Source organism: Silene latifolia, chromosome 6, assembly GCF_048544455.1.
Source record: "Silene latifolia isolate original U9 population chromosome 6, ASM4854445v1, whole genome shotgun sequence".
In the NCBI taxonomy this organism is placed as follows: domain Eukaryota; kingdom Viridiplantae; phylum Streptophyta; class Magnoliopsida; order Caryophyllales; family Caryophyllaceae; genus Silene; species Silene latifolia.
The window spans coordinates 3,430,950-3,457,671 of NC_133531.1; the positions used below are offsets into that span (position 1 = coordinate 3,430,950).

The following is a 26,722-nucleotide window of genomic DNA, read 5'->3' on the forward strand; positions in this document are numbered from 1 at the left end:
ATCAGAAAACTCTTCCCAAAACACTCAACATGTGACATTTTACCAAAATGGCAAAAAGCATTTCTAGCTTTAAAACTTTGACAAGTTCAACTTACCATTTTAGTAAAAGGTAAATGCACAAATCTAGAGGATTAATCAATGTGGATTTATGACTTAAAATTTCAGATTTAAAACTTCAACACATTTGACAAGTGACAACTTACCACAAATGGAAAAGTGCTTTAGTACTTGACTAAATCAACTTTCCATTTATGTAAAAGTAGATGCACAACTTTAGAGGGGTCACATGTGAGTTTTGCAAATTGATTTTTTTCAGATTTGTTTTCAAACTGGGATAATTCAAATGTAAAATCTTTGAGAATATGAAATTTGTAAAGATTTTGACACTTAAACATTTCGAATAAAAGTCCCTCCATACGGTAGTATCAGAAACCACAGTGCAGTGCACTGTTGCATGGTTTTGCAGCCACTTGACGTAAATGGGAATGTTACACTTACTCTTACATTTTTCGACTTAATGCTAGGATCATATCATTGTCTTGACTTCTTGTTGACTTCATCTTGATCATGGTAAGCCGTCTTTGAGAGTCAATTTGATTGCTTCAATCACTAAGCATTTGTAATCGTTTACAACATTTGACTAAGGCTAAGGGATTTCTTATCATAACTTTATCTTGATCATTCTTGAATCATCTTTGGAAATTCATTGAGTGCTTCAAATGCTAAACATTATAACTAAGAAGCAAACAATTAAATAACAATGAAACTTGGCATCATCAACCAAGTGTGTTCTAACAAATTCCCCCTTTGATGATGGCAAGTTTTAATAATGTGTGAAGTTCCCCCTTAACCTATGGTTAGCCGGTCTTTAAGCATTCAACATAAAACATACAAGACATGATCAAGGCATGAAAGAGTCAATATACTTAGTATAAGTAGAACATCTAACCAAGGTCGCAAGACATATTACGGTGAACGCAAGCCTAAGAGTTAAGGGGTCACACATAAGACATAATTAAACTACTTCCCCCTCTTGACATCATCAAGGGAGGACAAAACATAGTGACAAACACAGTTTGACATAGTTTAACAATAAACAAGGCAAGGTTCAACAAATAAAATAAGTACGGTTTGCAAAAGAATATGGAAAACATTAAGCCAAAATGGGTTATGTTGATGGATAACAGGGCTAGAAATGGGGTTAAGCAAGGCATCATCAATTTTCTTGGAGCTTTCCCCCTCAAAGTTTGCATAAGTTCCAAAAATTCTTCATTTCAAGTTCGAACTTTCTCACTAACCAATTGAGTAATGGCTACAAGAGTCTTACCCAAGTTTCAATGATTAGGAAAAGAGTTGGTGATTAATGATTGCATATTAGGTACCAGATGCAACATTCACTTTGACAGTGGCATAAATCTTCTTCTTCCATTTTTTTTTTTTTTTTTTTTTTTTTTTTTTTTGAATTTGATTTTGAACTTGAACCCTTTTTTTTTGTTCTTTTGTTTGGAAAACGCTTGGTGACAATGAGCTTATCATGTTAGTTTTCTTCCAAGTCATCATCAAAGATTTCAAAGATTTTCTCATTTGTAGCATGTGGTAAGGGCAATGGGTCAAGACTATTATTAAACATATTATCTTCATTCAAATTACCAATATCTTCATAAATTTCATCTTTATTTTTAACCCCAATATTCTGGTCATCTTCCTCAATTAGAGTTGTGGTTTTCTTTCGTGTCACAGTGACACATGCTGTGGCATCAGCTTTGGGAGGAGAAATAACCTTGGATTTCTTAGAGGAAGTGGGTAATTGGACATATGAGCTTCTCAACATTTCATTTGTGGCAGCGGATTTAATGGGAGAAGTCATTTGTTTCTTTGAATTTTCTCTTTTCTTTGGGTCATAAGAATCTTGAAGATTTTGAAGTCTCGGTCGTATGAGGGTTTTGGAGGCATTTTTTGAAGTGTTGATTCGGATAGTTTTAGTGACATGCGGAGGGTGGAAAGGTTTGATTTTTGAATGTGGGTTGAGTGGCTCAATGCAACAACAATTCAAATACAAGCATAATTATTCATATTTTTCGAACCATATTTTTTGCATGAAGTAAATTAATTAACAATTAGGGTCATCACATGTATGTCCTCATCTTTAGTCAATCATTAAGGAAAATAAAATAATATGAATCACATATCACCCAATAAACCAATTTCCAACCGAAGTTTTACGAATTGTTCTCTTTCAAACGGTTTTGTAAAAATGTCCGCTAATTGATTTTCCGTTCTACAAAAAACTAAGACAAATATTCATTTTTACAACTTGATCACGTAAACATCATGTCTTATGTCGATATGTTAAGTGTTAGAATGTTGCATTGGATTCTTTGAGGTGTTAATTACACTAGTATTATAACAAAAGATAGAAGTTGTGTCGAAGATAATACCATAGTTATGCAGTTGTTGTCATACCCAAAGAATCGGCGCCTACAGTCTCGCACTTTGTTGTATTCATTTTCAGCCGTGTATAGTGCAACAACTTCTTGCTTCTTGAAGGCCCATGAAATGAGGCAAGGACCCAAGAAAGTGTCAATACTTAATGTGTTCTTTGTATTCACCGTGCTACCCGCAAAAACCTACAAGATCAAGATCGTAATGAGATGGATGTCAAATATATAGGTTTATGTTCCAATCAAGTACTCAAAAATCCTTTTGACGGCTTTGAAATGTGATTCCGTAAAACTTGATTGGAAGCGGGCACACAAGCATACACTAAATTGTATGTCGGGTCGACTAGCGGTTAAATAAAGTAATGAACCAATCATACCTCTATACATGATTTCACTAACACTCTTACCATTTTCGTCTTTGTCAGAATTGATGTTAGAAATCATTGGTGTAGCAAGAGGTTTAACATTAGCCAACCCAAACATACTTAGCATTTCCTTCAAACACTTTTGTTGATGAATCATTGTACCTTTCTCACTTTGTTTGATTTGAAGACCAAGGAAAAATCCTAGTTCTCTCATCATGGTCATCAAAATCAGAAGTTATTAGATCCAAAAAAGTATTTAAAAAGGACGTCATTTGTTGCACTAAAAATAATTTCATTGACATATCCTTTCACAAGGTCAGCGGTTCCTCCTGATTGTGACTTGATAAATAATGTCTTATCAACTAAACCACGTAAACAACATTTTCCCAATAGAAACTTTGAAAGCTTATCATATCAGGCTCATGAGCCTGTTTTAAACCATAAAGTATTTTATTAAGTTTTAAAACGTGGTTAGGGAACTCATTATTTATAAAGCCCAGTGATTGTTCGACAAAAACCTCTTCTTCAAGATATCCATTTAGGAAAGCAGTTTTTACATTCATTTGAAAAAGTTTTTGTCAACATGAGATGCAAAAGCTATAAGCATACGTATGGCTTCAAGCCAAGCTACCGGTGCAAAGGTCTTATCATAATCGAATCCCTCTTATTGGTTAAAACTTTGCACCACTAGTTTAGCTTCGTTCCTTACGATTTCGCTAAAATCATCAAGCTTATTGCGAAAGACCAATGTTGTACCAATTACAGTACATTGGCCTAGGGGTAAGATGTCATACCTCATTCCTTTCGAATTGATTTAATTCCTCTTTCATGGTTGTCACTCGGTATGTAACAAATGAGTGCTTTGTGACATTGACAAGTTCATTTTGAGAGAGGAATGCATTGAAGGCACAAAAGTTTTGGAGTGAGGATTTGGTTTTCATTCCAAAATTTAGATTCTTGGTTAGATTTGAGATAGGGTGAGCTTTGGTGTTTCCATTTTTCCTTTTTGGAATAAGTGGGTTTGAGGAATCGGTTTGTTCTTGTGTGAGGTGAGTGGTATTTGTTGCATGGGGATTATTTGAAGAGGATGATTGTGATTCGTTCATTATTTGGTTGGGCTATTTTTCACCATCCACATTCCCCCTGGATGAGCTAGCATCTTCTTGTGTTGGAGGACGATTAGTTCCCCCTGAATTTTGGATATCATCCTCAGCAACAAGTGATGGCTCCAATCTGTTTGCTCGGCCTCTTCCACCACTTGATCCATATCTTAACAAATCATCCCAATCTCGAAATCATTATCCTAATCTTCTTCAGCCTGTTCATTAGACACAAAAAGGACTAGATTCATCAAATATGAAATGAATGTTTTCTTCCATTTTAATGGTTCTTTTATTGTGCACTTTATAGGCCATGTTATGATCCGAATATCCAATAAAGATGACCTCGTCATTATGAACATTTAACTTATCCAAGTTGTCTTTCCCAATTTTTGAACAAAGTATTTGCAGCCAAAACATCTTAAGAGGGAATATTGGGATTTCTTCTTTTCAACAAATCGTAGGGAGTTTTATTAAGAATTTTACGTATCGTAACATGGTTATAAATTAAGCATAAAAGTGTTGATGGCTAAAAAATAACTTCTTTGGCAACTTACTACTTAGAAGCATGATCCTAACCATATTCTCAAGATACGGTTCAAACGTTTAACAAACTCATTTTGTTGAGGTGTTTTACGTTGGAAAAGTTATGACTAACACCATGTTTATCACAATGGGTTTCAAATGATGAATTCTTAAATTTCATTCCATGGTCGGGTAAAAAAAAAATATCAAATTTATTTTACACACTTTTAACCAAATAAGAAAATCATCAAATGTTTCATCTTTAAAGATCAAGTAAGTAGCCAAACATATCATAAAATTTCATCAACACACATGCACAAGAACCGACTTCTACCTCTACTTTTAATATACATTGCTCCACACAAGTCTATACAAAAGAGTTTTAGAGTTTTTAGAAGTACAAGAAAAATAATTTTTGGATTTAAGGAGCATCTTACTTGTTTTACTTTAGCACAATCATCATACATCTCTTTAAAATTGAATTTTAATGTTAGGAATGTCATCAATAAGGTCAAGCTTTCTAAGGGTGTTCAATGTTGTAACATTTACATGATCTAATTGTTTATGCCAAAGCCACGAGTCATTCTTTAAGACACACATACAAAACATGATTGGACCGGACAATGAACAAAAGTTAGTCAAGTAAACATCATTAGCATGTTTTCCTTCAAGAACAAGTTCCCTTGTTTTTGCATCAAGAATTCTACATTCACTAATAAGAAATTCAACAACATTATCATGATCACACAAAAAAGAGACACTAAGAAGATTGTGCTTCAAACCTTTGACAAGCAACACTTTGTCGACACGTTGTGACGATGACTTACCAACTTTTCAATACCAACAATTTCACCTCTTTTTGTTATGGTCAAACGTCATGGTGCCACCTTTATAGGCTTCTAGTGAGAGAGATTGGCTTTCACTTCCGTCCACAATCAAAGTACCAATTGCTGCTGCCTCTCACTAATGCCTTTAACAAATCAAACATTTAGTTTAGGAACCCAAATTAATTTGGGTCCCTTCTTGTGAATCATGTCCTTTACCAAGTCTTTTCGGATCCACACTTGCTTGACAACCTTAATGTTTCTTTTAATGCCATTCATTCTCTTTGTACAACCATTAAATACATGACCAGTCTTGCCACAATAATTGCAAATAACATATTCAGGAAATCCAACATGTTTTCTTCTTCGGAAATATGTTTTGCTTGTTTCTTGGTTTCGAATGCAACAGTGCATGTTACTGTTGCATTTGAAAACGAGTCCAGCTTTCTTTTCACTTTGTTGTGATTGACTCGTAGAAAACTTTAAAACAGTTTGACTTCCTTCCTTTTTCTTGTAAAACTCTTTTGCATCATTTAACTCTTTGTTTAAAATCTCAATTTTGGCAAGATAGTCAAGATTTAATGTTTGCACATTTTCAAAGGCGCTCTTAGCATGACTTGTTTCATTGTGTAGCATTTCTGCTAATTGTTCAAGTTCCTTAAGATGACTTTTACAAGAGGTTAGGTCAATTAAAAGTGAGTCTCGTTCTTGTGTTAACATAGAAACATGTTTGGTTAAAGACTCGTTTTCCTTTTCAGCATCATATGTCACGGTGGGTGTCTGTGACATTCAAAGCATTTGACCTTATTTACAAGAATCGATTTTGCTTTTTCAGTTTCCTTACTTCTTTCTCAAGACAAGGTGAAATGTTATCAAGCTCCTTTAGACACTCTCTTAGACCAACATTTTCCTCGGCTATGTTTTCAATTTCAATTTGCATAGCTTCAAGTTTATTGTTTTGGACACGACATTTATCAATGAATTTATCTAAGAGTAAACATACTTTGCTTTTGGAGAAGGATCGAACCTTTGTCTTGAGATTATTTACCTCATCTTCGAAGTCAGAATCAGAATCATCGGGATGAGCCATAAGACATTTGAATGTTTCTCTTTTTGGAGACCGAAGGGCATCATTATTAAGACGAGTAGTAAGACACAACTTGACATCCAATTCTTCCTCAAGGATCTCGTCCTCATCGGAATCAGACATTCCCCAAACAGCACACATTACTTTATTCTTGTATTCCTTCTTAGCCAAGTCACATTTTTCTTTAGATTTGATGTTACCCCACTTTGGACATTCATTCATTTGGTGACCTTTTTCGTCACATTTAATGCAACCAACAATGGAAGTAGATCTCTTCTTTGAAAAATGTTTCTTACTAGAATTGTTGTTAAACCTCTTAGGATTATGACCATTAACAATATCCGCAATATTTCTAGTGAACATTGCAAACTCATCGTTTCCATCATTTTCCTCATTAATTGAGGTTGATTTGAAAGCAAGCCCTCTTACTTTAGAGCTATCACCAAAACGCTTCATGAGAGTTAACTCATGAGCCATAAGTGAGCCCATTAGTTCATTGAGGGTTAAAGTGGATAAGTCTTTGGCCTCCTCAATAGCCGTAACCTTCGGTTGCCATGTTTCGTTAAACTTGAAGGATTTTACGGACCATATCCTCGGATTCAAAATTTCTACCAAGACTCTTAAGGTCATTAACAATACTAGAAAAGCGAGAGGAAAGACTATTAATTGACTCATCTTTCATCATATTGAACATCTCATATTGTTGCATGAGAAGGTCAATACGATGCTTTTTCACTTGAGACGTCCCCTCATAAGCAAGGCTTAAGGTGTCCCAAATTTCTTTGGCCGAGGTACATCCGGAAATCCGGTTTACTTCTTGCTCACCAATGCCATATTGAAGAATGGACATGGCTTTTGAGTTTTTCTCGACCTTTCTATAATCAGCCTCGACATACTTATCCTCACTTTTTGGGGCACTAGTACCATTAGCACTAGTAACCGTGATAGCAAGGGGCCCTTTTTGGATTATCAACCAACACTCATAATCCGTACTCTTAACATAGTGTTCCATGCGATTTTTCCACCATGAATAGTTATCCCCAATGAAGATAGGATGCTTAGTATGTTTTCCGTCCATGACTATATGATCAACTCTTTGGTAATTAACCAATATCAAGAGCACAAGGCTCTGATACCAATTGAAGAGTCAAGGACGAGAACACCTAAGAGGGGGAGGGGGTGAATTAGGTGTCCAATTTAAAATTTTTAAGCTTAAGCTTCTTTGAAATCTAGGACAATAGACTAAACTGATATGGACAATACTTTAAATGATAGAGGTGTTTATACTTAGAACTATTTGAGTTAGAAGTATATACACACGAATTCAAACTCAAGATATGTCACAAGAAAGTCGATCGTTGCCTGCACTGAGAAAAGTATGAATGAAAGAGTATTTTTTCTTCAACTTAACAATGAAGATATTAAGTGAATACTTTTTAAGTTGAATACTCTTAGCAATGAAAATCTTAAGTGAATCTCTTTCAAGTTGAAAACTTGAAATACTTAGTCGTTTTAAGTTCACAAGATTGAATCAATCAGTGTCCGAGCCACGATTGAACACGTGACACGAGGCAGTTGCGAGATAAACAATATATAAATAAGGAGAACAAACGTAAAAGTAAATGAACAAACAAGACGATGTTTAAAAAATTGGATCAGCCTCTACTCCGAGGCCTACGTCCAACCGTTATTTTATTGCTTGTTTAGAAATTTACTCAAACAACTAAACCCCTTACAATGAAAATAACTCGCCAACCTACTCCGGTTGCATTTGCTTGAAGCTACTCCGCTTCAAGACTTTCACTTGCTCAAAGCTACTCCGCTTTAAGACTTAATTAAGTTCTATCTCATAAGTTTACAGAGTCTTTGAATCTCAATCGTTCACTTAATGAACATGGAGATCACAATTAAGACCTAAACACGAGAATCATGGAACAAGCTCATATGCCACAGTGCAGCCGAATAGACTGGCAAAATCAACCCGACCCGATTGACCCGACCCGAAAAGGATGACCGAGACCGAAATCGACCAATTGTCAACCCGAATGACACCCGAAGCCCGAAGTGACCCGACCCGACCCGAAAATGACCTGAGCTTTCATGGACCCGCAATGACCGACCGAAATGACCAATCCGAAACCACTCAACCCGAAAATGACCCGACAAAATATAACTTTAATTGACCCTAATAGACTTGAAATGTCTCTTTTCTCTTAATCTTTGACCCGAAAATGGCGACCGAATTAACCCGACCCGCTTGACCGAAATACACCGACCAACAAACCCGAAATAGACAGTAACGAAATGAATCGGACCCGATCCGAACTAACCGAAAATTTGAGAAACCCGAAATGACCCGACCCAAACGGCCCGACCGAACCCGACCCGGTTGACGTTTGCAGTCTAGCAAATGAACGATCTGAGGGAGATTCTGACCCTTTTGAAAAACGTTTGAAGACTTTTAAAATAGAAAACAATTTTGCAAATAAGTTGAAGAACAAGAAGGCGATGTTTTGCAAAGTGTTTTAACAATTAATGCTCATAAAAGTCTTGGGTAATAAATGATGCAAAGGCACTCTATTTATAGTGGATTTGATCATCTAAGTGGTACAACTTAGGTTAATTAAATCCAATATTAAATAGATAGCCTTTGAGTGATTGTAAGTGTTAGGCTATAGGCTTGGAGCACAAGTCATTGATCAAAATCAGAAAACTCTTCCCAAAACACTCAACATGTGACATTTTACCAAAATGGCAAAAAGCATTTCTAGCTTTAAAACTTTGACAAGTTCAACTTACCATTTTAGTAAAAGGTAAATGCACAAATCTAGAGGATTAATCAATGTGGATTTATGACTTAAAATTTCAGATTTAAAACTTCAACACATTTGACAAGTGACAACTTACCACAAATGGAAAAGTGCTTTAGTACTTGACTAAATCAACTTTCCATTTATGTAAAAGTAGATGCACAACTTTAGAGGGGTCACATGTGAGTTTTGCAAATTGATTTTTTTCAGATTTGTTTTCAAACTGGGATAATTCAAATGTAAAATCTTTGAGAATATGAAATTTGTAAAGATTTTGACACTTAAACATTTCGAATAAAAGTCCCTCCATACGGTAGTATCAGAAACCACATGCGTACCTTTGTTGCATGGTTTTATGACCACTTGACGTAAATGGGAATGTTACACTTACTCTTACATTTTTCGACTTAATGCTAGGATCATATCATTGTCTTGACTTCTTGTTGACTTCATCTTGATCATGGTAAGCCGTCTTTGAGAGTCAATTTGATTGCTTCAATCACTAAGCATTTGTAATCGTTTACAACATTTGACTAAGGCTAAGGGATTTCTTATCATAACTTTATCTTGATCATTCTTGAATCATCTTTGGAAATTCATTGAGTGCTTCAAATGCTAAACATTATAACTAAGAAGCAAACAATTAAATAACAATGAAACTTGGCATCATCAACCAAGTGTGTTCTAACATTTTTACTCCAAATAAATGTGATATAACAAATGTGATCAACTCTGATTTGATGATGAAATAATTTTATCTTAACAATCACATCATATAATAGGAATTCGATACCTGATATAACATATAAGTGGTTAAATCAATTTTTACAACCAAATTAATAAACCGATTAATCTGTTATTAATAGGATAAATTTTCTATTTTTCCAAAATCAAATCATCACATTCATAATACACGAAAAAATAAGGTTGAAAAAAAAAACAAGATTCAAATGCATGTGATAAATCTAAATATTAAAAGCTACAGAAGTGGGAAACGCAAATAATTTATTATTAATATTTTAACAATGAATTATCAATTGCAAATATAATTGCTCTAAAATGGAGTACAAAATCTCATGAGCAAATGCTACGAAAAAAATAAAAATCGAAAAAGATAGATGATAATTTTATCAAACATCCTAAAATAGATGGAATTCTTAAATTTTATCACATCATATAACATGTCGATGTTGTTCACGTAAGGATGGATTAATTTTTTCTGTATAGTAATTGAGAATGGGGAAAGTAAATATATAAGTGGTAATAAGGTAGTAAGGAAGAAAGTTACGCATATGAGAAGCACAAATTCTTGTTTGTGACGGCACATATCCGTCACTCTTGAGTGACGAATACCATTTTACCTCACAAAGTACCCACTTTTTCTCTCTCTGCAACACTATTCATGTGGTCCCCTTTCTCCACTAACCCATTTTGTTACCATTTTTACTCACAAAATATCCGCCACAAATGGTAACCCGTCACAAGGGAGACCAATTGTATGAGAAGTTGAAAGACGAGCGAATGTGAATGAATGAGCGGAACACTATGGAGTATGGCCACACATTAACTTGGACGGGTCATCCACACTAAATTGTTGGGCTGATGAACCAAATTTAGTATTGGCCAAATCAAGATTTTAATACCCAATTTTTTTATGTTGGTTGTTTTTACTTCCGAGTCACTCATTTCTATATATGTCCAACAGTTCTTGATATATATGAGTAAATATTATGAAAATGTATAATCGTGTAAAAGCTCTTTATTTCTATAAAGATTAGTAATGGTAGTTTTACAATTTTTGGATGAATATATTTTTGTATAAATTAAAGTTGCACGCTCACCCCATAAAAAAAAACATATTTAATCCCATGCAATTATTGCACGGGCTTAAAACTAGTATGAGATTGAATTCTCGTCTCTATCATAATGAGACAACTCAAACAAGTTTCGTTAATTAAGAACATGTGACATAAAACATAGACCAAATCAGCTATATAACACACTCTCAAAATCACGCGTCTTATACAATTATACTCTTATGTGAGTCATAACTCCTAAACCAAGACCAAATGATTCATCACTTGATTATTATAATTTTTTTTTAGAAATAATTTAATTAAATGTTAATAAATACACAAATTCTCATTATAGACGGACACTATCCGTCTATACATATAGACGGATACCACTTTCCCTCACAAAATACCCATTTGCCATAAAGTGGTACGCACATGGGGGGTGCCCCACCTTGTCCCCCCTACCCATTTTATTATAGGTCTTTACTCGTCTATTCGCCTCACCCGTCTATAACAAGACCTATTGTAATAAATAATTAAGTCATCAAGATTAATAATAATGGATAAAGTGGATTTTCGCACTCAATAGTTATCATTGTGTGATATTCCTCACAAATTTCAAATTTAACTATTAATAGGTCTTGGTATAGACGGGTGAGGCGAACAGACGGATAAAGACCTCTAATAAAATAGGTAGGGCCGTAGGGGATAAGGTGGGACACCCCCATTTGCTTCCCACTTTATGGCAAATGAGTATTTTGTGAGGGGAAATAGTATCCGTCTATACGCATAGACGGATAGTGTCCGTCTATAATGAGAATTTGTGTTTACTATTTATCAAAACCGATGGGGTCAGTAGTTAAAAAAGAAGTAGATGAGGGGCCCACACCCACACAAAAAAATAACGACCTCCTCTTACACCCCGCCTTATTTTACGTCCCACCTTCGCATCTCTTCCAATTTTTTTCCTTCTTTTTTTTTTCTCTGTTTATTCTCTCTTATTTTCAATTATGTTCGCCATTTTTCTCCATTGTTATACCATCACCAAGCTTTCGTTTGATCGCAAATTGGGCCAAATTCTGAATTAAACGATGTCGGTTTCCGATTCGGAGGGTTCTGCTCGCGGACGCTCCAATGAGTACAAGAATTTTCGCATGATTGGCCGTGATAGTGCGTTCTTTTTCTCTAATTTTATACACATTTTGATTGATTTAAGTTTATTGCCATTTTATTTTCAATGGCAATGTCAATTAGTCTTTTGTGAGGCGGGTTTACACAAAGACGGTGTAAAACAGATCCAACCCTAACTATATTAGTGGGTAAATGTAGTTATTAAAGGCCCTCGTTTTACAATAAGTTTGTGTAAAACCGACTTATACTATTTGTGCTTCAATGGAGCCAAAGACTCATTATTTTGTTATTTAGGATTACAATAAGGATAGATAAAATGAAGAATAGGCTTCTTTTTATGATAAAGTAATGATCTTTGACACAAATTTCATTTCATTTTGGATAATAATGTGGAATTAGGCTTTATGTATTGCTAACAAAGGGTAAGACTGCGTATATCCAACCCCATCACCCTGCAATTTATGAGATTATTGAAGTACTAAGGTAATGTTGTTGTATTGCGGATTATAATTCCTTGTGCTTGAGATTAGAGAATCCGGCGATATACGAGATTGTGAAGCATTGGGGTAATATTGTTGTATTGCGGATTATAATTCCTTGTACCCAAGACTAGAAAACCATAAAATTTGGTGATTGAAAAAAATTTCATGATTAGTAAGTTCTTAAAGTTTGAAGGGGGGCCCTAGCGCACCTGTTAAGGTGTTGTTTTGTGATCGTGAAGTCACAGGTTCAAGTTCTTGGAGCGGCCTCTTGTCAAAATGGCAAGGGAAGGCTTACCCTATTACACCCTTGGGGTGGGACCCTTCCCCAGACCCTCGCCTAGTGGGGACACCGTCCTTGGAGCGGCCTTTTGCCAAAATGGCAAGGGAAGGTTACCCCTATTACACCCTTGTGGTGGGACCCTTCCCCAAACCCTCGCTTAGTGGGGACACCATCGTGCACAGGCAAGAATTTAGCGAAAATAAGAAGCTAAATGATTTTTCGTTTGATTTTATTTGATTGCAGGACTGTTATATGAGATGCTGAAATCAACTTCAGCTGATTCAAAAGCATGGAAGGTTTGTCTAAGTCTATGTCACAAAATCCTATATTTAGATAAGCTTTGATTCTTGCTTCAATATCAAGTTTATTTTTAGAATGAGAGAAAATGACGGGCACAAAACCGCTTACTAACACAAAACGATGATGCCCTCAGTCAATTGCGACAGTAAAAACAGTAAGCCTAAGTACTGTGCATATGTTACGCTCACAAGGAATATATCAGTCACCGTTTATTTCCTTCCTTGATAGAACGGAAAGTCTCCTCACTGGTCTGCTTAATCATGGTCACCGTTTATTTTCTTCCTTCTAGGTACTAATTATGGACAAGGTCACTGTAAAAGTCATGTCCTCGTCATGCCAGATGGCAGATATCACCGATCAGGGGATTTCTCGTGAGCATTCTTGGCTTATAAGATCGTATGACCTTCTAAATTATCGGTGTCTATCATGAAATTGGCAAAAAATTTGACTTTGAATGTCTTTGCTATACATGTTATCAGTGGTGGAAGATCTGTTCAGGAGAAGACAACCAATGCCATCAATGGATGCCGTTTACTTCATTCAGCCATCAAAAGAGAAGTACTGTTTTCTGCTCAGTTTCTCGTATTTATGTTAAATAACTATATTGTATAATATTCAATGGTTAGACTAATCTGTAACAATTGAAGTCGTAAAATTTGTTGTGTGGGATTCAATATCAAGCTCTAAATAATCTCTTTTCGACAAGAAAATGGAACTCGATTAATCCCCTAGAATCTGACCGACCTAACTTTTCTTTTTGGATGAGTAAGGGTACTAAGATAGATGGTCTGATTGTTGGAAGTTAGCCCTGGATCTCTGAATGACCGTCTGTTCTCTGTTTATTGCAGCCTCGTAATGTTCATGTCCGATATGTCAGGAAGAGAACCGCTGTACAAAAAGTATGTCTCCTTGTCACGATTCACAGTATCTTGAAAGTTGAAACTCAGTTTTGTTATTTGCTTATAATTGCCTGATGATGTCTTCGTCTCTATCTGCAGAGCATTTGTGTTTTTCAGTGTACCAGTGCCAAAGGAATTAATCAATCATTTAAAAAGCGATATGAGCTTGGTACCTCGTATAGGCGCATTAAGAGAGGTTAGAGGCATTCCTTTACTCACTTATTGGAGAAATTAATGTCAATTGTTAATCTGCCTTTTCTCTTATGAATCTTGCAGATGAATCTGGAGTACTTTCCCTTGGACAGCCAGGTATATTAAGCATTCATGTTTCAGTTTTTCGGAGTTCATTTTTCCTCGTCTTAGACTGATGCTTAATTGATTAATCCAAGTGATCCTGATATAGGTGTTTGTTACTGATCATGAAATGGCTTTAGAAGAACTTTATGGGGAAACTGCACAAAATGCTCGGAAATTCGATGCTTGTTTGAATCTAATGGCTACCCGAATTGCCACAGTCTTTGCTTCACTCAAGGTACATATGAGTACTACATAACTGTAGTCTTTTTGCTTTATTTACAGGATAATGCATCAGTAATTATGTGTTCATTTCTGTAGGAACTACCCTATGTGCGATACCGAGCTGCTAAGGATCCTGACACAGCACCTCCTCATGAATTAGTCCCATCAAAACTTGCTAACTCAGTTTGGAACTGTCTGACAAAATACAAAACAACGATTCCCAATTTTCCGCAGAAGGAAACATGTGAACTGCTTATATTAGACAGATCTGTTGATCAGGTTAGCTGAACATTTCACAAATTCACAAGATTTTCATGTAGTTTGCTGTAATTCTCAGTTTCCACAATCTGTGCGATTTCGTGTTCAGATTGCGCCTGTGATACACGAGTGGACTTATGATGCCATGTGTCATGACTTACTGGAGGTGGATGGAAAGAAATTGATCATAGAGGTTTGTCTCGTAGTAACTCGATCCCATTTATATTGTCCCAGTTTGACTTATGATGCCTGAGGCGTGGTATTCGATAGGTGACTGACAAAGCAACTGGTCAACCAGAGAGAAAGGAAATTATTTTGGATGATACTGATCCTGTATGGCTAGAGATCCGTCACTTACATATAGCAGAAGTACGTCTCCTGAAGTCGAACCTTTTTCACAAGTTTAATGTTGCAAGTTAAATGGTTTAACTTTAACAAACCTCGCGTCTTCCAGGCTAGTGAACGGCTTCATGAAAAAATGACCAACTTTACATCGAAGAATAAAGCTGCGCAGCTGAGTCAAGCCTCAAGGTTTGGAGAGATTACTTGATGCTCCTGGAAACTTCTCTAGCATATATGTAAATAAATTTCCAATTTTAGCTTCTCGTGATAACCATCTTGCATCGGTTATTATACCCTTGAGGCTTGATCCTTTATATTCAGATTTGAATAGAATCGTCGCTGAAAAATGCTCATGGACAGTGCTGACGTCATGCAGGGATGGAGCTGAACTTTCTACTAGGGACTTGCAAAAGATGGTTCAAGCTTTACCACAGTACACGGAACAGATGCAGAGGCTTTCTTTGCACGTAGAGGTCGGATTCTTTGTCTACATATACAGTTTCATTAGTTTGAAATAACTTTGAATTGCCTGTCAGAATTTTATCAGGCCGACCTCCCTACTTTGCCATGAGCGGGAGGCTTTGAGTCACTGGGTTGATGTTGTTGTAGTGCAGATTGCTGGAAAAATCAACAAGCTAATACGGGAGATGGGGCTCCGGGACCTTGGACAGTTGGAGCAGGATATCGTCTTTGGAGATGCAGCAACAAAGGAGGTCATCACCTATTTGAGGGCAAATCAGGTTTTGCCTCGGGTGCTCATATTTGATACTCCGTATTAGATATAAGATATCTACTTATATAACCTCTTGAATAAACTCGGCTGTATCTAGGATGCTTCTGTTGAGAATAAATTGCGCCTGCTAATGATTTATGCCTCAGTGCACCCCGATAAGTTTGAAGGAGACAAGGCCACAAAAATAATGCAGGTAAGACGAGTTTTCTGATTATTAGCTATACATATCCGCAACCTTAGGTAGTCTGAAATTGACTGCTCGGTGAAAAATATTTTATGTGTATCCAGTTAGCTAAATTGTCAACTGAGGACATGAAGTCGGTGAAAAACATGAGACTCCTTGCAGGATCGCCGGATGCTAAAAAGAAATCAAGCGGAAATTTCTCGCTAACTTTTGATGGAAAAAGGGTATTATAAGTTTACTCAGATGCTTATCATAACAGCTGCTTTGAATGGCATCGGATTTTCTAACTTTTGTTTTCCTGATCTATGCATTATCAGAAGAAAATCTCTGTAAGAAAAGATAAAACGAATGCTGAGGAGGAATCATGGGCATTGTCCAAATTTTACCCTATGCTTGAGGTAAAACTGTCATACTGAAAGGTTACAGTTTCGGCTAGTGTCAGAACTAAATTAGTGTTCCGCTTGTAAGGCGCATTGTAAAAGCTCAGTATGACGGATGGCAATATCCTGTTTTTCAGGATTTGATAGAAGAAGTTAACAAAGGCGAGTTGTCAAAAGACGACTATCAGTACATAAACGAACCAAGTTCAAACACCAATCACCATAGTCGAAGTCAGAGTACGTCAAGTACCCCGACTACAACTGCAACAACTGGCCCTCGTTCAGTACGATCAAGAAGGACAGCAACATGGGCACGTCCTCATCATTCTGATGACGGAAGCGGGTAACATTGCTTCTTATTCTTCAGACTTAATTTCTAGGTTAGAACTTATAAGCATCATTTACAATTTAACTTTCTGTTCTTTACTCAGTGACTCGGTACTGAGGCATGCCGCCAATATGATGGGATCACGTATTTTCATATTTGTCATCGGAGGGGCTACTAGATCTGAGGTAACTTCCTTACATTCATCTTCAACTACAGTGCGTGATTAATTTGCTGATCAGTATGTCACTGCCCTTTTTAGATCCGAGTTTGTTACAAGCTCACATCGAAACTTAGGAGGGAGGTCGTACTTGGTGCTACTAGTATAGATGATCCTCCTCAGTATATCACTGTACGTTTCTCTCGCCCCCTGTCTTGCTCTATCTGTCTCGCCCACGTACATATAATAGAGTGTCGCTCATGTTCTTGATCGTTACTGTGCAGAAACTGAAGATGTTTCAAGAGAAAGGTCTCTCAATGGATGGCCTTAGGATCTGATTCATCTGTGCAATTCCCCCAAGTGATTACAGGCGCAGTAAAGACGCTTACAGGCGCAGGAAAGACGCATTAGTACATGATCAAAGTACTGTAACTATAGAATTTTGTTTATTTTTTATCTGTATCGTCTCTTTCTTCAAATATAGAGTGTTCCGAAAACAGTAGGATTCAGCTGCACTGAAAGTGCTTGATATAGGCTGATATACGGATTAGTACAGATAGGAGATTAGGAGCTGTCGTCTGTCGATGTCATTTTCTCCTGTAAAATCTCTTCCACAGCTTGTTACTTTGCGAACTTCTTATTCACTGCAGTCGATGTCAGCTCATCATTCCTTCCCATCTCATAGAGCTAATGAGTTAGAAGTAAAAGTGAAGAAGACATAACAGACGGTATACAAGTGAATTTAACACCGGCGTAGAACACTACTGAACGCCGCCATACCCAACTTCACCATAGCACAATGCAATTGACAAACACTGCATTGTATTACAGTATTATCAAGTCATCAAAGCAATAAGATCAGAACACTACTGCAAGTAAATGAACAGGCCTAAAACCACCGCGTGTCAGCGTGTGTCCGTGTAACATCACTCAAAACGACTGAATCGCAGGCTCACAGAGTCACAGCCTTCCTATCACCAACTTTAAGTTGGAATTATGAATGACCCTGATGATAAAAATAACTCGTCTTTTTAAATCGTGAAAGTGGCAATTTCACTCCTTCAATTTGTTCAATGGTGAAATTTGGCCCCTTTAAGCACCACATCCCCGAATTACCGTTATGACGAGACAGCTTGCGTGCAAGTCAACTTCGACTGGGTTAAAGCTCGGCTCGAGAGCTTACGAGTCAAATCGGACTAACGCTGGCTCAGCTCGAAAGGCTTGCGAGCAGCTCGAACTTGTGTGGTTAGATAAGATCTTCCTCTTATTTTGTAAAAAAAAAATAACAATAATAATTTTACTCCGTATCGTGATTATATCTTTGTCTCACCATATCAAATGGTCTCACTAATTCGTCTAACATATTCAATTATTCATATATAATATTCGAATCCGTTTATTGAAAATATCAAAAGAAAAAAAAAATTTAAGAAATATAGGCTCGAGTTGAGCTCGAGCTTGGGTTTAAACTCGCAAGCTTGATAATGTGCACATTTTTTTCAAGGTCAACTTTAAACTCGCAAGCTTGTATGCACATTTTTTCAAAGGTTAGGTGAACTCGAGCTCGAAATTGTTTCATAAGCACAAGTCTAGAAACGTGAAATTCGAACTCAGCTTCGCTCGTTACCACCCCTAACCGAATCTCAATAACACAGCCCATTCCGCATTTATTTGTTTTTTTTTTTTTTTTTTTCTAACCAAACGGTTATCTCCAAATTGCACTCACCACACTTCACTGTACGTCTATACTACACATTTTCCCCCTTTCTCATCATCATCATCATCATCATCATCATCATAAATCATTAATCATCAATTTCTAGGGTTTACGCCAAAAAATCGAAAAAATGGATCCATTACTTCCGATCATACTCCTATCAACAATTCTTGCCGCAATCATCGCATTTCTGATCTTCGGCAATTACTACAAGAAGCAAAAATCCGAGGTTGAATCTCTTGCGAAAGCGGAGCCTGTTAATGACGGTAATCACGCGAAAAAAACTACGAAATCTGGTAATGTTTCCAAGAAATCTCAATCGAAGCATCATTCTCATGCTGCTGATAAGGTGATCATCTTGATTATGATAATTTATTGTTTAATTGTTGCTAATTAGGGTTTTGAATTGGTGAAATGTTGTGGAGATTGTGAATTTTGAAAATGTGATTGAATTTTGTGTAGGAACATAACAAGAAACATCATCCTTTGGATCTTAATACGTTGAAAGGTCACGGTGATTCTGTTGGCGGAGTTTGTTTTTCGGCTGACGGTCGGAGTTTGGCTACAGGTGATGATCTTTTGAGCTAATTAGTTTTTATTTTATTTTTTCCGGTTGATATCTTCGAAATTTGTTTTGTTGATTTGTATGCCTGTGGTTTGAGCTTTTGTTAGGCGTTATGTTGAATCATATTGAGTTTTTTCGTATACAGGTATACGCGGCGATAATTAACAATTTCACGTATGATGAAATGATCTCAGTAGTAGTAGTAGCAGTAGTACTATAGTCGTAGCAAGTTTGAACTTTGACAATAGAGAACTAGGTCGTCGTCCTTAATTAGTTGCATTAGTAGCTGTTCCATTCATTTGTCTACCTTTCTAATTCTTTCTGAGAGGTATTTTAATTAAAGGTAAAGAAATGAATGGGATGGAGGGAGTATGAGACTGCATGGTGCAGGGTTCAATGTAACAGAAAACGATCATTTTATATTTTTTGAGAGTTTGTGTCTGAGGCCTTAGACTGTTGTCGATGAATGTTGATATGTTTGTGTATGTTTATATAGTTGATGATTCTAGGAGCGTAGGTAATTTTATGATGGTCTTTGGTCTTTTGTTACTCTAAAGTTGTTTATATTGCTTACTGGTCATTTAGGCCTCCTTCTTCTCTTACGAATTTGAACTCAAGTTTATTATCTATATACCAGATTTAAGAACCCCCCCACTCTGCAGATTATGTTGTGTTCATCATGTATAGTTGTATCTCCTCGAAGCTGGCGTAGTAGTTCCTTTCACACCCTCTGTCTCGCTAATTTCATATTGATGGTTGCATTGGTAGCTAAGGACTGTTTTAAGCCTTTAATAAGGTTTTATGGGGTAATCGCGCTTCTGTCTTTCTACTGTATTTCTATTAAAACCCAGTAGGAGTGGTCCGACGATCTTGATTAATCATGGTTCGCTTGCTTTGTTAAAAATGTTGGCTCATGTTTCCTTCTTATTTTAGATGAATTATTCTCCATTTTCATTAATGAAAAGAATTTTTCGCATGTTTGTAATGATTTTTTTTTGTCGTCTTGCAGCCTGTGCTGATGGTGTAGTCCGTATCTTTAAACTGGATGATGTTTCCAACAAAAGTTTCAAGTATGTACTGTGTACTACTCCATATGCCCTATGAGTATCCGTTATTTAGAATTTGAGAGTAGAGGTATTGAAAATCAGTAATTCTTTCGTACATTGCAGGTTTTTGCGTATAAACCTGCCTGCTGGAAACCAGCCAGTAGATGTTGCATTTGTAGATGATGCGTCTTCAATTGTAGTGGCTACTCAGGCTCTTACTGGTTCATCACTGTACATGTATGGAGAAGACAAGGCTAAACCTTCTGATGGAAGTAAACAGAAGCTTCCTCTTCCCGAAATTAAGTGGCAACATCATAAAGTGCATGATAAACATGAAATTTTAAGTCTATTCTCGACTGTTGCAAGTTTTGGCAGTGCTGATGGAAGTACCATTGTAGCCTCTTGTTCGGAAGGTATTTCCTGTCGTGATACTTTTTTCCTCCTGTTAGTTTCTCTGTTGAAAAAAAATTGTTCTAACCTTCACCACCAAGCTTGAGTTCAGTATATGTGTGTACTTATATCTCGGACCAGTAAGGGTTAGAGAGGCTATTACTAAAAGCCTGAAACGAAGGCGTTTTTGTAAACTGAGGGATGTAGCCTGTAGGGAAAGAAGTATTATGTATAATCAAATTTGAATCTGTTAGACGCTTTTGTGCCTTTGGTTTTCTGGTTTGGTGAAAAGCTTATATTGTCCATTTATGCTTAACATCTTCATTCCCTTCTCGTAAGCTGAACCAACGTTTTGTTTCTACAGTACTGTAACTTAGCATTCAATGATATTACCAGACTATCTATTGTAAATAATGATTCTCAGTTGTTGAGATCTGAATGTGAACTTTTTTTTCAGCAACTGAAATTACACTTTGGCATGGAAAAACCGGAAAATCATTGGGTACGGTTGACACCAATCAGCTGAAGAACCATATGGCTTCCTTATCTCCTAATGGTCGTTTTATGGCTGCTGCTGCATTTACTGCTGACGTGAAGGTGCGTTAGGAAAAAATTGCTCTACAAGTCTACATTCAATACTGGTTTGTAATAATTATGTTATTATCCTAGTTTATTAGTTTGTGAGTGTTAGTGTTAATGTATTCTGTTTTCCTTTATTTAGTCCACCAGACTTTGTAACGTGCTTTCAGTTTTAACTTCTACACTGAGTCTCTATCCACACCATGATGTCTCTTAGTACTTCCTTCGCCCTAGTCATTTGCTACCTTTGATTGAAATAACCCTCAAAGAATTAAAAAGGTAAATAATTGACTGAGATGAAGGGAGTATTATTTTATGCCATCATCAGGCAAGATGGTCAACTACTGGTCCATATATATTTGTACCAGCTAGCATAAATCTTTACATTTATCTTCGTATTTCTTTTTTGATGAATATTGGCTTATTATTCATTTGATCTCGTGTTTAAATTCTTGAAAGAAGATGTTTTAATTTGCTTTTAGCTTTTCCTTGCAAGTGCCTCTTTAGTAGTGTCTTCATCATGTGCATCTGAGGGCAATGATATTGTGATTTTCATGGTAGATCTGGACTGAAATGCGTGAGCTTCTTGTTTTGTTGGTTTTATTTGGTAGATATGGGAGATCATATACTCAAAGGATGGTTCTGTCAAAGAAATCATAAAAGCTATGCAGCTGAAGGGGCACAAGGTTTTGCATCTTATCTCTCTTCTGTCATTGTATTTTGATGTGCTTGAGTTCACTGATTTTTATCCAATGTGTGCCTGAATTTCTAGAAATAGTTCTGCTCTACAATAAGATTTGAGTGTAACATTAGTTACATGCATGCTTTGGGCAGTTATAGTGTACATGACTTTATCATGTAGTTACAACACTTGCAACACATGCAGGAGGGTAGGACAAGGGTAGTTTATGAAGCAGTTTTATGTTTTTGGCCTAAATCGTACTGTTCTGAAGTTGGAATGTTGGATGCGTGAAATACAAGCAAAGTGACTTGTCAAGGCAACATATTTAATTGAGAGAAGAAGAGGTGAATGAAGAAAATAGATGGGATGGATACGGAAGAGAGAGAAAGAGGGGTGAGAGAGAATATCCATGGAAGATAGGAGAAGGGACTTGGAACTTGGAAGAGAGTAGAGAGTAGAAGAGTTTCCTTCAAAATTGTTCCATACCCAATTAATTTGTTACCTAATAAACAATGTTGGATGAAACTTTGATCCCTCCCCTCATTTTCGGGTGACGCATTTTTTTCCGTGTGTTCGATTTCTTGTGTACTTTGATTCTCGTTTTTGAGATTATGATACTTCAGCTGGTACTGAACACAAGTAACAGGACATTAGACCACTAGTAAAACTTTTATTCGTATTCTTATAGCTGCCACACTTGCCTAGTTGCTTATTGGTGACACGCTGGCACCAATGCTGCTGAACATGAAAGTTATTATTTTCTTCACTTTTGTCATTGACATTATCCTTATCTTCTTTGTTTTCAGAGTGCAGTAACTTGTTTATGTTTCTCTTCAAACTCTGAGCAAATTATAACGGCATCTAAGGACGGAACCATGAAAGTATGGAATATTAATGGTGCGTGTTTTGTACATTCTAGACATTACAACATTCTGGAATATTGTAGGAATGTTTACAGTGGGTATGGAACCATAAAATTTAGTTATAACAGCATTTGCACATTCTAAACATTCTGGAATGTTGTACTTGCTCCATTCAACTCCAATTTACCCATTCCTCTTTTTGACACTATTCACATGTATAGAGAGTCTTCAATTCTTTCTAATGTATAGAAAACATAGTCATGTGAGGTCTTGTTTTATTCGTCTTTATGTGTACATCAAGAATACTCATTAAACTTTTATAATTTTTACAATCATGTAATGAAAGATATTGACGATGTAAAATGCGCATTGACATACACGTGAAAGAGAAATGGTAGATTGGAGTTGAATGGAGGGAATAATGTTTAGAATGTGCGGATGTGCACTACTTGAGTATTGTAGTCCTTAAAATTATGCATAGGTAGCTATTATTATAAATATTATTACGCATTCGTTTCACATTTTTTTCCAATGGACGCTGACTTCATTAGTTTTCTTGCAGTTCGTTACCACATGGATGAAGACCCCAAGATTCTGAAAGGATATCCAATTCCTCTTCAGGATTCAAAGGGTGCCACTTTGCATTATGATCATCTCAGTTTATCTCCCGATGGAAAAATACTGGCCGCCACTCACGGTCCCACATTGCAGTGGCTATGTCCTGAAACTGGGAAAGTGTTGGACACCGATGAAAAGGCACATGACGGTAAGCCCATTGTATGAGATGTCTGCCTACTTTTATGAGTTGCTCAAATAGCAGGGGGTACAGTGCCTTCTTTGTATTAGTATGCTTTTATTTTAGTGTTACTATTTGCATCAATACAGAACGCCTAATTTATGAAAATTCACACTCTAATTTCTAGCACCTGTCTCTGCTGCCTTGTTACCGTTTCATTGTACAATTTTATCCCATGAGATACCTTCTTTCTTCAGTTCTTTCTTGCATGGAAAGGATGTTTTATGTTACTTTAAGGACTTCGAGTATCGATAGGATTACTTGCTCATCGTATGATTCTCTCTAGTTTAGTTTGGGTGTCTATCAAGGTATGAAATGTCGCCTGTGGTTTTTCTTCTCCTCCCAACTCTTTGTTGTGGTATGTTAGCAATGTGTGGTATGTTAGCAATGTCAGATCTTATGGTAACGATTTTTTTTGGGTCTAGGTAGTCATAGAATGGAAATTTTCACGTGCTCTTTATCTCAAAATGTACTGCTTTAATCTAGTGATGACATGTTCTGTGTGCTCGTCTTCCAGGAAAACACTTAATAACCGATGTCTACTGCTTTTATCTAGTGACTACATGTACTGTGCTCGTCTTCCATGAAATCACTTGATTGAAGCATTTGTTTATTCTTGCAGGAGACATAACTTGCATCACTTGGGCACCAAGGACGCTTTCTACTGGTAACTTTCACGATTTATACTCTATTCCATTTCCATTTCCTTTTCCTTTTCCTTAAGATAATCAAAACGGTAATGCAGTATCGCTGCATGTAATTCACAGTATGTGGATTATAATTCATAGTTTTTGAGCATCAAGTTAAATTTTTTGAGTTTTAATTTAAAAATTTTGAGTTTTATTATAAAGTTTTTGAGTTTATTTACTTCAACTTTAATCTCAAAAAGTTACCTTATAACTCAAAAAAATTACATATAAGCTCAGAAAAATTTGATTTTTGACATCATAAAACTAAAATATAATTTATAAACTCTATAAACTCAAAAAAAATAAACAAAAGCTCAAAAAATCATTAAGTGTGAGATAGTACATCTGATGTACAATACTTTTTCTCTGTAATTCATCAAGCCAAGGTGTGGTGATATTTCATCACTTAACCTGAAGGAGTCCTAATTAATTGTAGTGGATAACTCCTTTGTCCAAGTGTTTCTAACATGAATGAAATCAAAAATTGTGCATTTTGTCAAAAACTAATTCTCCTTTGTCTGAATAATGTCACAGGAAACTCGGAATCCTTGATCTTAGCAACATCAGGTGTCGACAAGAAAGTCAAATTATGGCTGGCACCTCTTTCTCATCCAGCGTGAAGAAATCAGGCGGCACCAGTGCCAACAGCTTCGAAACCTACAAATATACTCAATATCGTCGTGCGACACTGATATACTTTCCTTCTTAAAGCTAACTTCTTGAGCAGTCTCGTATGTCCCTTTCTCTGAACTTGAGAATGCTAGTGTTTTCGTGATCAACTTTAGAGAACCGGTTGATCTAGGTAGACCAGATCGATCAATCCTTTAGAATGTTGAAAATCTACTGTCGATGTTGATGATATCTTGTAGGACTTTATTCAACATGGACTACAGTATTACTGTTTTGTATCGGATTTTGAACAGTAGTTTGAGATCGCTTATAGACAAGTTTTGTTGGCTTTGTCGAGTTTTTTTCGAAAGGCATGGGATCTTTTTTGTTTTCGTGCAAATGAAACAAGATTACAATTTCGATATAAATGGGTCTAGTCTTTCAATCCAAGTTTTGTTGGCTTCGTTGAGTTTTTTTTAAAGGCCACGGTCGTTTTCTTCTAGTACAAAATGAAGCAGCAGGACAATTTTGATTAATGGATTTCACACCGAAGTTAGAAATGTAATAAGAGGAAGACTTTACTAACTAAGCTAACCGACAATCGAGAGGATGTGTTGTACACTTGTACTTGTCCTTAACATGTGAATTGGAGCTTTATAATTGAACTATTTTCACCTAGAGGATTCGTTTATATTGAGTTTTTTCTTTCTTGATAAAAAAAACTCAAATGTATCGCTGCATTTTTAATATCCCAATTACAATCGGCGGTATCAGTATATGATGTAATCAGATAGGAGCAAAAGGCTTAAAAAGGTCTTCATCTAAATTCTAAACTAGGATTTTTTAAAATAAAAGATATATTGTTTCATGTGTAAAATAAAATAAAAGGAAATTGTTTTACATTTTTAAAAAAGAATCGCCCACCGTGGGGCTCGAACCCACGACCACAAGGTTAAGAGCCTTGCGCTCTACCAACTGAGCTAGACGGGCTTGTTGTATACTAACGGCACGGTAATAACTTATTCAGTAAAAGAGTATCACGGTTAGTTTACCAAAGAAACCTATCAAGGGATGTAGATTATTTATATGTTAAAAATTACATAAACTAATCCAAATCTCAATAAATTAGTTTTAGAAATAAAACTTCATCTTGCATTAGGTTGACCCGTTTCATTGAACGAAATGCAAGTTTACGGTTCACCCACTGAGCCACTAGTTCATAAGATAAAAAGGTTATGTTTTCACTTTTCACCGGTACATCAATATATATATACTTAAAAGAGGAACTTTTGAAGCGATTTTATTGGTTATTATTTTTGTTGAATTTTCATTGGCTATTGTTTTTGTTGAATAAATAAAATTTTTAAAAAATAGAGGCCTTCTACGGATAAAAAAAATAGACTTTAACTATGAACAAACTTTTAGTTGATAGACCCATTTGACTTAGAGTTTTACTTTTCATAGACATCATGTAAAATTAGATTAAATAAAAAGATAGACTTATAAACTTCTATCTATTATGGAGTATTACTACAACAATAATACTACGGATAGAATTTTGTAAGAATTGGATATATATAAATTGAATAATAAATTAGCCCACAAAGGCCACAATAGTTATAATTAACAAATTTTATGTAAAATTATAGTCTAAAATGTGTATAAGCAAGTCTCCTACATGGAGTTATAATCATCCATCATATATTTTCTCATGTTCTGCAAAAATATTTCTGATTCTACGTCTACCCTCTATAATGAGTCCTCTACTTCAAAGTATTATGATTGTTGAATGCGTAAACATCTAATGTGTTTTGTAAATACACATTATCTCGCGTTTAATGTTTA

General features: G+C 36.0%; 2 protein-coding genes and 1 non-coding gene across 3 annotated transcripts; 2 read left to right on the forward strand and 1 right to left on the reverse strand.

The window, feature by feature from the left end:
- The first annotated feature begins 11,898 nt into the window (after positions 1 to 11,898).
- On the forward strand, positions 11,899 to 17,616 carry LOC141658475 (protein transport Sec1a-like). The gene is made up of 21 exons (XM_074465420.1): positions 11,899 to 12,118; positions 13,085 to 13,137; positions 13,431 to 13,512; positions 13,621 to 13,699; positions 13,990 to 14,040; positions 14,140 to 14,236; positions 14,317 to 14,349; positions 14,444 to 14,572; positions 14,656 to 14,838; positions 14,927 to 15,010; positions 15,088 to 15,186; positions 15,272 to 15,348; positions 15,536 to 15,632; positions 15,774 to 15,899; positions 15,990 to 16,085; positions 16,181 to 16,300; positions 16,394 to 16,474; positions 16,594 to 16,799; positions 16,888 to 16,969; positions 17,044 to 17,133; positions 17,226 to 17,616. Exons 1-21 carry the CDS (start codon positions 12,040 to 12,042, stop codon positions 17,277 to 17,279), a joined length of 1,998 nt encoding a protein of 665 aa, XP_074321521.1. The 5' UTR covers positions 11,899 to 12,039; the 3' UTR covers positions 17,280 to 17,616.
- A 1,008-nt stretch (positions 17,617 to 18,624) lies between these two features.
- LOC141586003 (uncharacterized) lies at positions 18,625 to 25,305 on the forward strand. Its single transcript, XM_074407092.1, has 10 exons — positions 18,625 to 19,007; positions 19,121 to 19,226; positions 20,233 to 20,293; positions 20,393 to 20,682; positions 21,117 to 21,256; positions 21,850 to 21,924; positions 22,727 to 22,817; positions 23,346 to 23,549; positions 24,202 to 24,246; positions 24,803 to 25,305. The coding sequence occupies exons 1-10, from the start codon at positions 18,789 to 18,791 to the stop codon at positions 24,886 to 24,888; spliced, it is 1,317 nt and encodes a 438-aa protein (XP_074263193.1). The 5' UTR covers positions 18,625 to 18,788; the 3' UTR covers positions 24,889 to 25,305.
- Positions 25,306 to 25,794: 489 nt separating this feature from the next.
- Positions 25,795 to 25,867, reverse strand: TRNAK-CUU (transfer RNA lysine (anticodon CUU)). The gene has a single exon. It is a non-coding gene; the product is annotated as a tRNA-Lys (tRNA).
- Positions 25,868 to 26,722: the final 855 nt, after the last annotated feature.